Below are 15,512 nucleotides of genomic sequence, written 5' to 3'. Positions count from 1 at the left end.
ACTTTCTGTAGCATGGTTGGGGTCAGCTTCATAATCGTTTTGACCTTCTCCACACAGCAGGAACTACCATCAATGGCACCGGGTGCACTGGCTCCGTCTTCATGCATTCTTGATAAATCAGAATCATCAAACTTCTTAGGTGATGGCATCACCTACTTCAAAAACCTTTGTACAGACAGGAGTCTGGGTTTGCCCTGATGACAAAAGGACACACACACCAGAGCCTTGCTATTTTAAGAATGTACTTTATACAAAATAACCAGTTCATATGGAAATAAATCTACAGACCTCCAACGATCAAAAAGCTTTTTAAAAAGTTCTCTTAAAAAATTATCCAACACACAATATTGAACTAACTATTGAGGTAAGTGTCGCTCTCAGTGAAACAGGAAATCAGCAGACCATGACAAAATATACACACTATAAAAATAAATAGCATTCCCCCTTCCAGACTGGCCGGGAATGTTCACACGGCTTTGCTTTGCAGCAGGAGCAGACTCCCTGACACGGTGTGCCTGAAGCTGGTGGAGATGCCCTGGGCTCTCAGGAGCTGCAGCAAGGCAGGAGAGTGAGGTACCTGAGCCCCAGTGAAGGAAAGGGAAAGGAAGGGCCACACAGTCCACGCATGGGGACCAGCATTCCAGTCACTTACACCGATATATCCGTACCCCAGCTCCCACCCCATCCACCCTTTCAAAACATGCAGGACAACCATATGGTTAGCAGGCATTTCTACAAGAGTTAAACCTCCAGAGAAAGAGACTAGGGAAACCAGCAGAGTTCAAGCTAAGCACAGGGACATCTTGCTCAACTTCTGTCTAGCAGAGGGAGGGACCAACACAACCTGTGTCACAGCTTAATCTGAGAGAAGGGAGACAGCAGTGCTTACTCCAATTCCATTTTCCCAAAGGGGAAGCACGCAAAGCTCAGGGTCCTAAGGCTGAGACAGTAGAGTCCAACTCATCGAAAGAAAAGGAGCCCCGTTTCTCCTCCCACACCAAGTCTCCAGCACATCAGGGTTCCCAGGAGTGATGTGAGCTCCCAGTGTCCTCACTGAGGTGCTGTTCTCCTAAGAGCTGTCTGCCAGGACTCAGACAGTCCAACTCTAATCCACGGAACGGATTCCCACATGGTGGATAATGAAGAATCTGGCCAAGGGGGGTAAACACAAAGGGGCAATAACACTAGAAAACCCTAAGCCTTTCATTTCTTTGCAAACTGAGGTTCTCTGGAGCCACATTAGGATTCAGACATTATGGAACTGTCCTTTGTTTGGGACTGCCGATTAAGCATTCTTGGGATATTACAATTTAGGTCCTAAGAGCAGTGTATTATTTATAGATTTGAACTCCCATGTAAAGAAAAAGTCCAAGAAGTGGTGTGGACTGAACATTTGTTTCTGACAGCTGTGGTGACTACAGCACTGGAACTGTGTGTGTTTGGGAGTATAAACTCTTTGATGGCAGAAGGAATTAGCAGAAATAACAACAACATAGCAGATAAATGTCATGGCATAACAGCACCAAGTGGCTAGTCTCAAGAAGCACTTTCAAGGGGGTAGGCTAAAATATGTTAGCATTTAAAGCTTATGTTTGAACTCAAGGGTACAAACTGCAAGTCTTAAGGTTTTCAACAAAATGTAAAAAATAAACATGATCATGAAAAACTATGCCTTTTGAGAGAAGTCTGACTAGGGTTCAGCAAGAATGAAAGTACTGTTAGTAACAGCAGACATGCACTACCACAAGAACTAAACCAACCTGTTTAACGAAGAAATGGGGTGGCTTAATTTTAAGAGGTGAGTTGGAAACTTACATTAAGCATCCTGAAACTTTAGTCTTCACATTCATCCATCCAGCATTAAAAAAAAAAAAAAAAAAAAAAAAAGCCAACAGCCCCTCTTACTTTTTAAATAAACAGATTCTGAGGAGGTAAAAATGAAAACCAGAACTCTTCCAAAGGGCTCTACTTTCCCCTTGTGGATCTTTTATTTCGCTGGGCCTCAGAAAAAGGATCTAACTTATTAACAACCCTAACAAATGTTAAACAGGTGTGACAGTGTTTTTCATCATCCCTGGGTCCTGTTATCTCCTCCTGGGGAACACTGAGAGCCAGGCACAGGGACAAGAGGACAGTGACCTACAGCGTAAGATGTCTTTCCAGCCTGAGAGCAAGCCATTTCAGGACACTCTTATATGCTACTTTCTAAGCATATCACATGACCATCATTTCCCTAATGGAGAAGATGGCCAAATGCATTTGCATTTGCTTTAAGACACTTGGAAATAAGAAGTGCTGGAAGAGGAAGCAAAGGTGAGAGAAAAGGCTAGGCCTGGGGGGGGTGAGCCAATCGGAGGCTCACAGCAGCTTTGGGTCATGTGTGTTCCTGCAGTCCGGCAGCTCCTGATAGCTTTCAGCAGACCTGTACTTCAAAGACCAGTAAAGGCTCAGGACACAGAAGACAAGGGATGAAGCACTAGGACCTGCAATGCACGACCAAACCCCACAGAGGATGCAGCCATGCTGGCCTCTGCTGTCGCTCTTGTTCACAGTGTTAAAATGTAATACAGTAGTTCAGTTTCCTATTGCTCATCCTTAGTATTTTCTCATGTTTACAAATGGAAATTAAAGATAAAGGAATTTGCAGATTTTCCCCCTACACTGTTTACAGCATCTGCTAGGAACAGTGATAGGGTGGTGGGGGAGGGGCTGGGAGAGATAAGGAGCAAGGGTTCCCTGGAGCAGTGTGCATACAACTGCTCAAACACCAGGAGGGCAGAAGGAAAGGGTGAACCCAGCCCAATCCCACCCACATGGTTATTTTTTACAAAGTGACCCCTATCATTTTAGCACCATGGGGAGAGGCCCTATGGTTACTTTACCGAAGAAGTCAAGAGGGCTCTCATTCAAGCGAGCTTCAATGCAGAAAGACAAGGGCTTACGTGGCCAAATGCGCCAGACCAGTTGTAGCTGGTCCCAAGATTTCCCCCTCCTCCCTGCTTATGCACAAACATAGAAACTGAAGTAGTCAACTGCTTTGATCCTGTTAGCTTACCCAAGATCAAGGGCATACAGACACCTATCCACAAATCTTCTGATGTCTTTACTCTTCTAAATCGGATCATGCCCACGAAAGGTGTCTAACAAGAATTCTGATCAAATGAGAACACAGCCTCCAAACTCAATTCACTCACAAACACCAAATTCTGCATAAAAATCTCAGAGAAAAATTCCCATGTTTGTTCATCATACCTCACAGGCATCTGTGTTCCCTACCCTTACCTGTGCCTGAGCCTGAGCCCTCAGCACCAGGTTAAAAAATATCCACTGTTAGGTGCCTCCATCATAGTGGAGATGGTGCTGTGGGATCCACCTCTGTAGAGGAGTTGTCTCTGTTTCCTCAGTTACTGACAAGCAGACTGTAAGCATGAAACTTCTACATTCCATCAGAGATGCTGGAACTGGAGGGAAGGCATCTACTGCCCCTTCCCACAGCTAAACTTAAGAAACTAGGGTAGGATAACATTTTATGGAGGCATTTCTACAACCCAAGAGCATGCTTAAAAATATGCTGTTCTTCACAAAGATCTGTAATTTTAGAACATTTCCCTCAGTTTCTTTGCCTTCTTAGTTGGATATTCAAAAGTTTAAATGTGGGTCCTAACTTTGGTGACATCATCTCGGCTAAAATCAAATACAGGATGCTACACAGGGAGAATCCAGTGTTAATTCAGTTCTGAAACTGTAATAAAGTAATACTGTAAAAATGTCTCCTATCACAGATACAACAAATGATTTCCACAAACTGTTCTTGATAGCTATTTCAAATCACCACAACTGGTTTTTACTATGATTCACTTAAAATGAATAAAAACTATATATAATGAAATATTTCTAAATTCAAACTGTAAGTCTATAGAATAATTTTCCTATTCAAACCTGTGCAATTTCTTTATTGATGCTAACATACACAAACCTGAGTAGTCACATCCACAACGTGTGGCTGGTGCAGAAAGCCTGGTGCGCTGCGCCTGGGTCACAGCCTCGACAGGACTGTGAAGGACGTCACTCTGTCTTCTAAGAAGTGAAATGCTCTAGTGATCCGGTTCCTGATCTCTGTTACAACTACCTGGTGGGGGAAGCATCTGGCAGGCCACCTGAAAGCACATGGCCTCCCAAGTGAGAACGCACCCAGCTGGGGGACAGATGGAACTACAGTCTGTTGAGCTGGTTGGAGAGATGGCCTTTAGCAAATGAAAGGCTGGCTGTCTAACAAAACACAGTGATGTGCAAGATGAGACCTTTCCTACCCTATTCTCCAGCTGACATGATTGTAAACAGGTAAAGACCACTCCAGTGCTGTGTGCCCCCCACGGTCAGGATTCCCATTTCTTCCAATCCCACCCCCCTCCCACTTTATGTACAATACATTCACCTCCAACAGAAATTATTTTAAAAGGCAACATGAAAATTCTGTAAACTGGACCCAGCTCGAAAAACATTAATACTACGAGTAGTCCCTTCCCCAAATAGATACCTGAGTTTAGCTGCTCATGAACGTTTAAAAGCACCACTCCACTCTTACACAAGCCCCTCCCCCAAGTTTAAAGTGATTTTTCCCTGAACAAGAGTCTCAGGATGTGGAAAAGCCAGCATCAGTTCCAGGTCCATCTGTTCTTCCTTATTGTGTACACCAGCTCTGCAGGCAACCTCTGCAGGCTGTGCTCGTCTCTAATCAGTGTGCTTTCCAGGGTCTGGGGAATGGCTCCAGTTCCTGATGGCATGAAGTGATTCACTGCAGAAGGGTGGTGCAGGCTGACAGGAACAGAGACGGGCAAGACTCATTCCCCCAGATTCTCCACATTCAGTGCAGCTTTCCATATGCTTGGGGGTCAGTTCCTCCTGGGACTAGCTCTGAAACAAACAAAACAAAAGCATTTTAAACAAAAGTAAACAATGTGTTGTTTAAAAAAATTAAATAAGCCCAAGAGCTATATACACTGCTCTAAATAACCAGTTTGTCTGTGGACCTCCCTCAGCTCAGATTCCAGCCCCCCATATGGCTTAGCAGCTGTGTGACACCTTGCGCACTAGGAACTGGCAATGCTGCTGCTGCTGCGGACCGTCACTTCACAGAGGCCTGGAAGAGGGAGGCAAGACACCCGTATGCAGAAGCCCTGAGCACAGCACCTGGCAGAGAAGCAGCCCGGAGGAGCTGCTCTTACCCTAAAACCTGACTGCCTTGTCTCTCTCAGGTGAGCATTTAGGAAGGATGACAACAAATAAGGGATCATGAAGAGACTAGAAAAAAATTAAGTACTCAAACAGCTGCTTACCATTTACAAAAAGGAATGAGGAACATGTGGAAACAGTAGAGAAGCTACTTCTAAGGCCTCTATAACTGATCTTTCCCAGCACCAAGGCAACTCGAAGCACAGGGCCTTAGTGGTTCATCTTACCTAGTTGCCTGAAGTACATGAAGCACTTTTGAGGAAAAGTTCCTGTATTAACCGGATATCATAAAATATATTTTCATATTCTCAGAGTAGCAGTAAAGTTTTACATGAGTGAAACTGGAAGTGAAATTTTGTGTACTGCCATGATGCTCAAAATGTTTTGGATTAGGGATAGACAAATAACAAATAGACAAATATGCAAATATCCCACAGCAGAGTATCTGGCACAGTGGTTTAAATGTTGCCTGGATTTGAATCTCAGCTCTGCTCCAGACTCTAGCTTCCTAATAATGTGCACCCTGAGAGGCACCAAGAGATGGCTCATTTGGGGTTCTGGCACACACATGGGAAACATGGATGAGTTCCTGGCACCTGGCTTTAGATTGGCCCAGTCCTAGTTGTTGTGGGCATGTGGAGACTGAACAAGCAGATGGGGAGTTCTTTCTCTCTACCTTTCATATACATAAAATAGAAACAAATTGTCAAATCTGGAAAAACTCTGAAATTTGAAACACTGCTGGACCCAAGTATTTCACATAAGACACTCAAACCAGTCCCATCTGTCTCCTATGTCCTGGAGGAGTAAGAGAAGCTCTGATTTTTGACAACTCTTACCTGATCCAGAGGAAGTGTTGGGGGCTTGTGTGGTGGCAGCTCTTCCTGTGATGGTGCTGGGGCCTTTGGGAATGAGGACTGAGACTGGACTGGATGCATTTGCATCCTACAGTCAGAAGAAAGGAAGAGTTACAAACTTATGCAGACATACATTAATTTCAAAGGTGATAAATACACTGCCTTACTTATCCAGGTGATCACTGCTGGAATCACTACTACTGGGATACACTGTCCTTATATGTCTCCTGGTATGATACAATAGGAAGCAGACACAGTGCCTACATTTGTTCTTGACTAAAGTGTTTGTCTAAATGAGGGGAAACAGTGAGATAAGTCCAGAATCTGCAGTAGCACTGGCCTGGACTCTTTGGAAAACAACACAAAACAAAGATAAGAAGATTATTATGAATGAAGAGACTAAGCAATCAACAAATGCAAATACATGAGCCTAGATTAGAAACAAAGCAAAACAAGACAAAGCAAGTTCTAAGACATTCCAGTGACAATCAGAGGAACTGAAATAAGGACTATTAGACACCACTAATACTATTTTTCATGGTTGTGGTATAATTCTTGATTATGCCGTCCACAGTATCCTCATTTGTAGAGGAGATACACACTGAAGTATTTAGGGGTCATGATATTCCTGTGACTTAATTTCCAGTGGTTTAGGGGAGAAGAAAAAGGAACAACATACACGGGGTATTTAGAGACATGTAGCTGTGTTAAACAAGGGAAAGAGTTTGACAAGAAGTCGACAAGGTGGCACTGGGGAACCTCATGCTGATATTCTGGTGAACACAACTGGTTCTATGATTAGGCCTTTTTTTTTTTTTTTTGACAGATATAGTTACTGAGAGAGACAGAGAAAAAGGTCTTCCTTCTGTTGGTTCACCCCCCAAATGGCCACAACAGCCGGAGCTATGCCAATTCGAAGCCAGGAGCCAGGAGCTTCTTCCGGGTCTCAAACTAGCACTCACATGGGATGCTGGCGCTTCAAGCCAGGGCACTAACCAACTACACCACAGCGCCAGCACCACTTAATTTATTTATTTATTTATTTATTTATTTTTTATTTTTTTTTTTTGACAGGCAGAGTGGACAGTGAGAGAGAGAGACAGAGAGAAAGGTCTTCCTTTTGCCGTTGGTTCACCCTCCAATGGCCGCCGCGGTAGCGCGCTGCGGCCGGCGCGCCGTGCTATTCCGGTGGCAGGAGCCAGGTGCTTCTCCTGGTCTCCCATGGGGTGCAGGGCCCAAGGACTTGGGCCATCCTCCACTGCACTCCCTGGCCACAGCAGAGAGCTGGCCTGGAAGAGGGGCAACCGGGACAGGATCGGTGCCCCGACCGGGACTAGAACCCGGTGTGCCGGCGCCGCAAGGCGGAGGATTAGCCTGTTGAGCCACGGCGCCGGCCCACTTAATTTATTTTTAAGATGTACTTATTTATTTAGGGCCAGCGCGATGTTGTAGAAGGTTAAGCTTCTGCCTGCAATGCCAGTATCCTATATGGGTGCCAGTTCAAATCCTGTCTCCTCCACTTCCGATTCAGCTCCCTGCTAATGCGCCTAGTAAGGCAGTAGAGGATGGCCTAAGTCCTTGGGCCCCTGCATCCACTTGGCAGACCCAGAGGCTCCTGGCTGCCGCCTGGCCGCTACTTAGGGAGTGAACTAGTGGATGGAGAGTCTCTTTTTCTCCTTCTCTCTCTGCCTTTCAAATAAACTTCAGGAAAAAAAAAAAAATTTTATTTGAAAGGCATGCGCAGGCACACACACACAACCACACAGACCTTCAATCTGCTGGTCCACTATTTTAAAACATACGGATGGCAGATCACTTCACCAAATACTAGAAGTCTTATGAGGATAGTATTTGATATTTGACTTGCTCTATTTTTGGATAAATCTAATCTTTTCATTCAGTGTCAGGGAAAGAAATGAAAGATATGGAATAAAACTTTAATATTTAAAAAAAAAAAAAAAAGTGCCGGCATCATGGCTCAATAGGCTAATCCTCCGCCATGCGGCGCCGGCACACCAGGTTCTAGTCCCGGTCAGGGCACCGGGTTCTAGTCCCGGTCAGGGCACCGGATTCTGTCCCGGTTGCCCCTCTTCCAGGCCAGCTCTCTGCTATAGCCCAGGAGTGCAGTGGAGGATGGCCCAAGTGCTTGGGCCCTGCACCCCATGGGAGACCAGGAGAAGCACCTGGCTCCTGCCTTCAGAACAGCACGGTGCGCCAGCCGCGGCGGCCATTGGAGGGCAAACCAACGGCAAAGACCTCTCTGTTTCTCTCTCTCTCTCTCACTATCCACTCTGCCTGTCAAAAAAAACCAAAAAAACAAAAAAAAAAAACACAACTTTAATATTACACATGCTCTTTCCTACCACTTAGAACAAGCCTGTTTTCCTGTGGTGAGGGTGTCTGAACTCAGCAGCAAGACTCACAGCCTCTATGGCCCTCAAACTATGGGCTTCAAAATCAAACTAAGAAGTGCTTAAATGCCAATTCATTTTCATGAAGGGGAAAAACTGGCAAAGATAACACTGGACTCTAAGCCTAGTATGTTTCCACTAAGCCCCCGCAGCACCAATTCACAAAAGCTTATCTTAGGGCCAGCATTATGGCATACCAGGTTAAGCTGCTGCCTACAATGCCAGCATCCCATATGGATGCCAGTTGAAATCCTGGTTGCTCCACTTCAATTCCAGCTCCCTGGGAAGGCATTGGAAGATAGACCAAGTCCTTGGGTCCCTGCACCTGCGTGGGATACCTAGATGGAGTTCCAGGCTCCTAGCTTTGGCTTGACTTGGCCCCAACAATTGTGGCCATTTGAGAAAACGAGCCAGCAGGTGGAAGGTATCTCTATCTCCCTCTCTAACTCTACCATTCAAATAAATAAATCTTCAAACAAATCACACCCCCACCCCCACAGCCAAAAACAAACCCAATCTTACCCTGAGGGTCTATACATTTCCTGGAAAGGTCCTCTTATTCCACTTCCAGTGCCAATTTGTTCCATCATTACAGCTTGAAAGTGACCCAGGCCCTCTTCCTGGCAGCGATAGAGAGGGCTCTCCTGAGAGAGGCCATTGGGTTGGGAAGCCACAGGATGGTGAGGTGGGTGAGCAGCCACAGGGGAAGAGTATGCCCTGGGCTGGAAGTGACTGGCTGGGCGCTGAGGTGTATAGGGAGGCCCTGTCGGTAGCATCACACCATGCGGTGGGAAAGCTGAGGAACCAAAACCCATCCCTGAACTCAAAGGCGGAGGGGGAGTTCCATAGAGATATTCGCCAGTTGACAAAGAATTCTGTCGCTTGGTAGCTGCATTATGGTTGTCCAGGTCTAAAAATTCTTTGGGACTCTCTGGCCTTTCCATTGATTCATCCAGCTTTTCTTCCTCTGGACCAAGATTTTGCCCGTCAGTTGGGACAACTTTAGCAGCTGCTGCATCCATTTGAGTCGGGGAAGTTAAGGCAGCATTTAATGTCTCACAGCCTTGCAAATTAGCCATGACATTCTTATCTGAGAAGAGGGACCGGGCTGGGGGAGGCTGACTGGCTGGGGGGCCACCCGGGCTTCCCTGGGGATGGAGAGGTCTCTGCCAGTCAGAGAAGCCCTGCGGACAGACGTAGTAAGGAGTTCGCTGGTAGTGATGGTAGGCAGGCTGAGGCGGCGGCTGGTAGGAGTACCGCATGCCATGTGGGGCCCGGTACCGGGGAAAGACTCCAGAATGAGGACTGTTAGACTGAAAGCCCCCGGGGGGAAAATGCTGAGGATGTGACGCTGAGGTCTTCCCTGACATCACAGGGCCCAAACCTTGCAGGCCTGGGCTGATGTGGTAAGGGGTACCTGAATTGGGGTATTCCAGGCCAGGCACGTACAGGGGAGAAAACTGGCTCACAGTGCCAGTCATCAAACTAGTGTCTGTGTTGGGAGGTGTAGTTGCGTTTTGTCCCGAGCATGGCATGGTCTCCTGCACTGTTTTGCCCCTTGGGCAGGGGGGCTTTTCAGACCCGCTGCCGCCAAGGCCCTTCCCTTCAGATCCACAAGGAGACACTTCACCCATGACTCCATTTTCAGGGAGGGCTCCTCGGTCTGCCACAGTGGAGAGGTCTCTCATACACCCCTGGGCAGCTGGGTGGCTGTAGCTGCTATCAGCAGGCCAGGTGTTCTTGCCCTTTGTTGCTTTGCAGTTGTCTGCAGAGTCAGAGGAGTCGCTTTTGAGCTCTGGGCCCTCTGTGTCCCTTTCCTGTGGTGAGCCCTGCCTGGGGCAGCTGGCCTGCTGGGGAGGCGTGGGGTGAGGTAGTGGAGTGAGGTACATGCCCTCTGAAGCACCGACACTTGCTGGCTTCTCTTCCAGCCCCTGCACAGGCTCTGCTGCAAAAAAAATTAGAGAACAAACAATATTAACGGATATGGTAATGAAAAGTCCAGGACACGCAGGCACGGGGCTGGGGTGCATGTGTGGAGATTTAAGCCTTAGCTAACAATAGAGACCTTGCAGGGGCCACAATGTTGTGGCCCATGCAGATTCCCTGGTAGCAAAACTTAGCACCTCTAGAGCTACTTCTAAGGTCTGCCAAAAGGCAGAAATGTTCTTTGCTTCTTCTTTCCAGTGTTGTCCCAAGCAGATTCCTGGTTCATGGACTCTAAGCAGATGCATGTGAAACCCAGCAGGAGGGTAGGACTATTATTAGGATTGTTGGCCTGGCTGAAAAGCTCTGAAAATTGACACACTAAGAAGGACCAGGGTCCAGTGGGCGCTCAGGAAGGACATATGCCTGATTTTCAGCCCATCAGAATATAAACTTCAGGGGCAGGGATTTGGTTTAGAGGTTAAGATGCCAGCATCCCACGTCAGAGCACACAGCTTCAATACCAAGCTGCAGCTCCTGATTCCAGCTTACTGCAGACCCTGAGAGGCAGTGGTGATGGCTCAGGTAGCTGGATTCCTGTCAGCCATGTGGGAGACCTAGAATGAGCTCCAGACCCCTGGCTCTGCTCTAGCCCTGCCCAGGCTGAGTCAGCAGGTGGAAGGTCTCCCTTTCTCCCTTTCTCTCTGCCTGTCAAATACATAAACAAGTAAGTTTTCATAAAAGAAAAGACGCTCCACAGGGAAGTTTCCCCCTCACTGTACTCTCCGTACTTACACAAAACAGAGAATCAATATTTGTTAAGTGAACAAATATATTTATTTTTTCTGGATGCCCTGAAAACAAGATGCCTACAATAAAACTCTCAACTTTTAATAAACACAATCTAATTAATTTACTAGACTCTGATACTTGATTACCATCTCAGGTTCTCTAACTTGCTGCTGTATCAGTCATATACATACACCAAAATCATCTTTCTATTTATAGTATTTCCAGAAGGGCAGAGTTGTCGGGGTGTTATCTGGAATAGACCTTAAAGGATAAGATTAAAGATTACTAACACCTTCTAAAGAACTACTATACCTCAGACTATCTGTGAACTGAATTGCTGAATTGCCTTTAAAGGGCAAAAGCACAAACTGTACAAGAAATGTTAAGAACCATACTTTCCATTTTTCAATCAAAAGAAAACTCAGCAACTGGAAAACAGATTTATCAGATTTATCCAAGGTTTCACTAATGGGACTCTTCAGATGCTCTAACATCATTTGAAACCAGCATTAGAAAATTCAGGTAGAGCTGGTGTTGACAGAGCAGGTCTCTCCCAAAGAGAAACACCAAATTCCAAGTCTGAGTTCTAAGCCTACCCTCAAGTTTCTGTAGAATCTTTATCATCATAAAAGGCAAAGGGATGCAGTGGGTTAAGCTACCATGTGTGATGCCAGCATCCCATGACTGCTGGTTCGGGTCCCAGCTGCTCCACTTCCAATCCAGTTCCCTGCTGATGTGCCTGAGAAGGCATAAGAAAATGGACCGAGTGCTTGGGTCCCTGCAACCCACATAGGAAACTTGGTTTCAGCCTGGCCCAGTCCTGGCAATACAGCCATTTGGGGAGTGAACCAATGGGTGGAAGATCTCTCCTCTCTCTTCCCTCCCTTCGTTAGCTCTGCCTTTCAAATGAAATCTTATAAAAACAAAACAAAACAGGACCCAGCGTCGTGTAGCACCAGGTTAAAGCCCCGGCCTGTAACATCGGCATCTCATAGTTCCAGCTGCTCCACTTCCGATCCAGCTCCAAGCTGATGTACCTGAGAAAGTCGTAGAGGATGGCCCAAGTCCTTGGACCCCTGCATCCACGTGGGAGACCCAGAAGAAGCTCCTGGCTCCGGACTGTCTCGGCTCTAGCCATTGTGGCCATTTGGGGGAGTGAACCAGTAGAAGGAAGACTCCTCTCTCTGTCTCTACCTCTCTAACTCTTTCAAATAAATAAAATAAATCTTAAAAAAAAAAAAAAAAAAAAAAAGTCCAAGTGTCTCCATCTTCTTTCTACCTATGTACTGAATAAAACTACATATGGTATATACTAAACATCATCCTAGCATTAACAAAGAATTCATTTATCTCCTCCAATTTACTCACTTAAAAGGCACTGGGGCCAGCCTGTGCCACAGTCAGTAAAGCTGTCACCTGCAGTCCCAGCATACCATATGGGTGCCTGATCCAATTCCAATCTAGCCCTCTGTTGTGGCCTGGGAAAGCAGCAGAAGATGGCCCAAGCCCTCTCTCTCTACCTCTCCTTTTATCTGTAACTGACTTTCAAATTAAAAAAAAAAAAAGGGGGGGGGGCTTTAAAGTATATATCCAAGGAATGGAAGCAAAGGAAACAGATTTTGTTAAACATTAGAAACTGGAACTGGGGATGGTGCTGTGGCGTGGTGGGGTAAGCCTCTGCCTGAGATGCTGGCGTCCCATATGGGTGCCAGTTGGAGTCCCAGCTGTTCCACTTCAGATTCAGCTCTCTGCTAATGGCCTGGAAAAGCAATAAAACATGGCCCAAGACCTTGGGCCCCTGCACCCACATGGGAAACCCAGAAGAAGCTCCTGGCTCCTGGCTTAGGATTAGCCCAGCTCCATCCATTGCGGCCATTTGAAGAGTGAATACAGCAGATGGATGGAAGACCTTTTTCTGTCTCTCCCTCTGTCTATAACAGCTTCTCAAATAAATAAAATTTAAAAAAAAATGAAAACTTATTTCATAATTACTTTTAAAAGCAATATATGATATAGTGGTTAAGCGCAGAGATGCTGGATCTAAGAAGTATGGATTCAAATCTCACCTCTACTACTTATTAACAAATAATCTGATATTTCTGTATCTTGGATTTTCCAGCTACAAAGACAAGGATGCTAAGAATGACAACCTCAAAGGCTTGCTCTAACAGGTAAAAGTCTCAGAGACACAACAACATGGGATCTTCAAACCAAAATTAGCATTATGATTAGTCCAAAACTGAGTGGTTCAAGAAAAAAAGGCTGGAAGCCAGTTTTTACTTGGTCTGAACACCTTCAGGAGCCAAAAGTCAAATAAAATTGACGATGTAAATTACCTTGGCCATTCTCAGGCTCCTGGGCTTCGTTGTTATCCTGTGTCCTCCCAGGATTGGCCAAGGCAGGCTTGGGAGCGGACATACTTAAGGATACGGAGTGAGCTACCTGTGGAAAGGGGCCAGGTAAGTTGGGGGGAGTGGACTGGCGGGGGTGGTAAGGCACACCTGGCGGGCAGACACGGGAGGAAAGCTGCTGCATGGCGATCATCTCGGGACTGTCCATCATGGAGTCCCCTCCTTGCACACCCCGCAGAGCCTGTGAGGGAGCTCCAAACAGAGAGCCTGGCGGTGGGGCTGGAGGCGGGTGTAAGCGATGTCCAGCAGACTTACAGGGTGGTCGCATATACCCTGAAGACGGAACTCCATGAGGTAGAAAGCTTGATTGTTCTGTCCACTGGTTTGGGGGAACAGGAGGTCTCATCACACGGGACTCCATCATGTGACCAAGAGTACGAGGCTGCTGAGAGGGTCCTGGCCCTAAGTGGACCTTTTCATCTGGCCCCAAGGGTCCTGGGTTTGTAGCACCATGGTTCCCATTCCAAACAGCAGAGTGTACTCGATTCATGTACTTGTAGGATCGATAAATATGGCTGGCAGGAATCTCTGGGCTTTCAGAAAAGTCTGGAGGTCGTGCTGGAGCCCCACCATGCCTGGGAGGAATAAATCCTGGTTGGAACTGAGCTGAGGCATACATGTTTCCATCCTGACTGGGACCACTCATCTGTCCGAGCTGCAAGGATCCAGGAGGTGATCCCATGTTAGAAAGTTGTGTTAGTCCCCCACACATTTGCTTCTCTTCAGGTGCACCGAGCCTGGGTCCTCGGTGGTTGTTAATTCCAACTGGATGCTGCCAACAAGACAAGACAGGAGAGTTAACCAGAATCACAGAATGAGAGAGAACTTATAGTGTGCTTAATCTACAGGGACAGATTCTTCAGAACAGGAGGCAATTAATTCAATTTAGGAAGACTGTATTTCTGAAATATACCTGTAGGCCCCTTCATGCCTTCCTCTTCTAAGTGGATCCCTTACCTGCATGGCAAAAGGCTGATGCTGTTGGACAGGTTCCCCAGGGTGTGGTTCTGGGACTCTAGAGGTGCCATATACACTGGTAGGATCCAATCCTCGAAGTGGGCCAAATGTTCCTGGGACTGCTGGCCTCTGCAAGGGATTGAGTAAAGCAAGAAAGGGGAAAAAAGACATTTGGTAAATAGTCAGGGATTCTCTGAAGATTCTCTGCTAGAACTACACAGATGCCAACCACTGGGAATACAGTGACAGGAAAAGGAAGACAACTGATGCAGAGCTCACTGGGATCTGGGACTGGCCCCTAAAGAACTGAAGAGGGGCCGGCGCTGTTTTATAGTAGGTTAAGCCTTCGCCTGCAGCACCAGCATTCCATATGGGTAACAATTTGAGTCCCAGCTGCTCCACTTTCCATGCAGCCCCCTGCTAATGGGGGAAAAGCAGTGGAAAATGGCCGAACTGCCTGGGCTGCTGCACCCACATGGGAAACCTAGAAGCAGCTCCTGGCTCCTGGTTTCAGATCGGCCCAGCTTCAGCCACTGTAGCCATTTGGGGTGAACCAATGGATGAAAGACCTCTCTATCTCTCCCTCTAACTCTGCCTCTCAAATTAATTAATTAATTAATTAATAAAGAAGGAACTTCCTTCTCCAGGGAATCAAGATTAAATCAGCGTCTCAAGTCTCTCTGCTACCACTCCATCCCCACCACTACCACCACCAAGCCTTTTCTGACACTTTTTCCCTAAGTTGCATCCTACTGTGCAATTTTAATACATCAGACAAGCTGTGCATTGTATGTACTATATGTGTATCTATGCTTCATATACAAAGAGAATAAACTTTTAATTTCAGTCTGCCCATATTGAGAACACATGATTTAAATAATTAAGAGAAAGGACCAAGAGGGAAAAGAAATAATACATAAAATTGTTTT

General features: G+C 46.4%; 1 protein-coding gene across 1 annotated transcript in view; it reads right to left on the bottom strand.

The window, feature by feature from the left end:
• Window positions 1–985: 985 nt before the first annotated feature.
• Window positions 986–15,512, bottom strand: part of LOC133761774 (chromatin remodeling regulator CECR2) — a 151,660-nt gene continuing 137,133 nt past the window's right edge. Inside the window, exons 14-18 of the mRNA XM_062194571.1 lie at window positions 14,584–14,712; window positions 13,552–14,398; window positions 9,023–10,445; window positions 6,072–6,177; window positions 986–4,914 (exon numbers count right to left, since the gene is read on the bottom strand). Of these exons, the coding sequence (XP_062050555.1) occupies window positions 4,909–4,914; window positions 6,072–6,177; window positions 9,023–10,445; window positions 13,552–14,398; window positions 14,584–14,712 (2,511 nt within the window). The 3' untranslated portion in view covers window positions 986–4,908. The remainder of the gene's footprint in view (window positions 4,915–6,071; window positions 6,178–9,022; window positions 10,446–13,551; window positions 14,399–14,583; window positions 14,713–15,512) is intronic.

Source organism: Lepus europaeus, chromosome 6 (assembly GCF_033115175.1).
Source record: "Lepus europaeus isolate LE1 chromosome 6, mLepTim1.pri, whole genome shotgun sequence".
NCBI lineage: Eukaryota > Metazoa > Chordata > Mammalia > Lagomorpha > Leporidae > Lepus > Lepus europaeus.
Note: the sequence above shows the minus strand (reverse complement) of the source record. Positions and strands in the feature narration are given on the sequence as shown.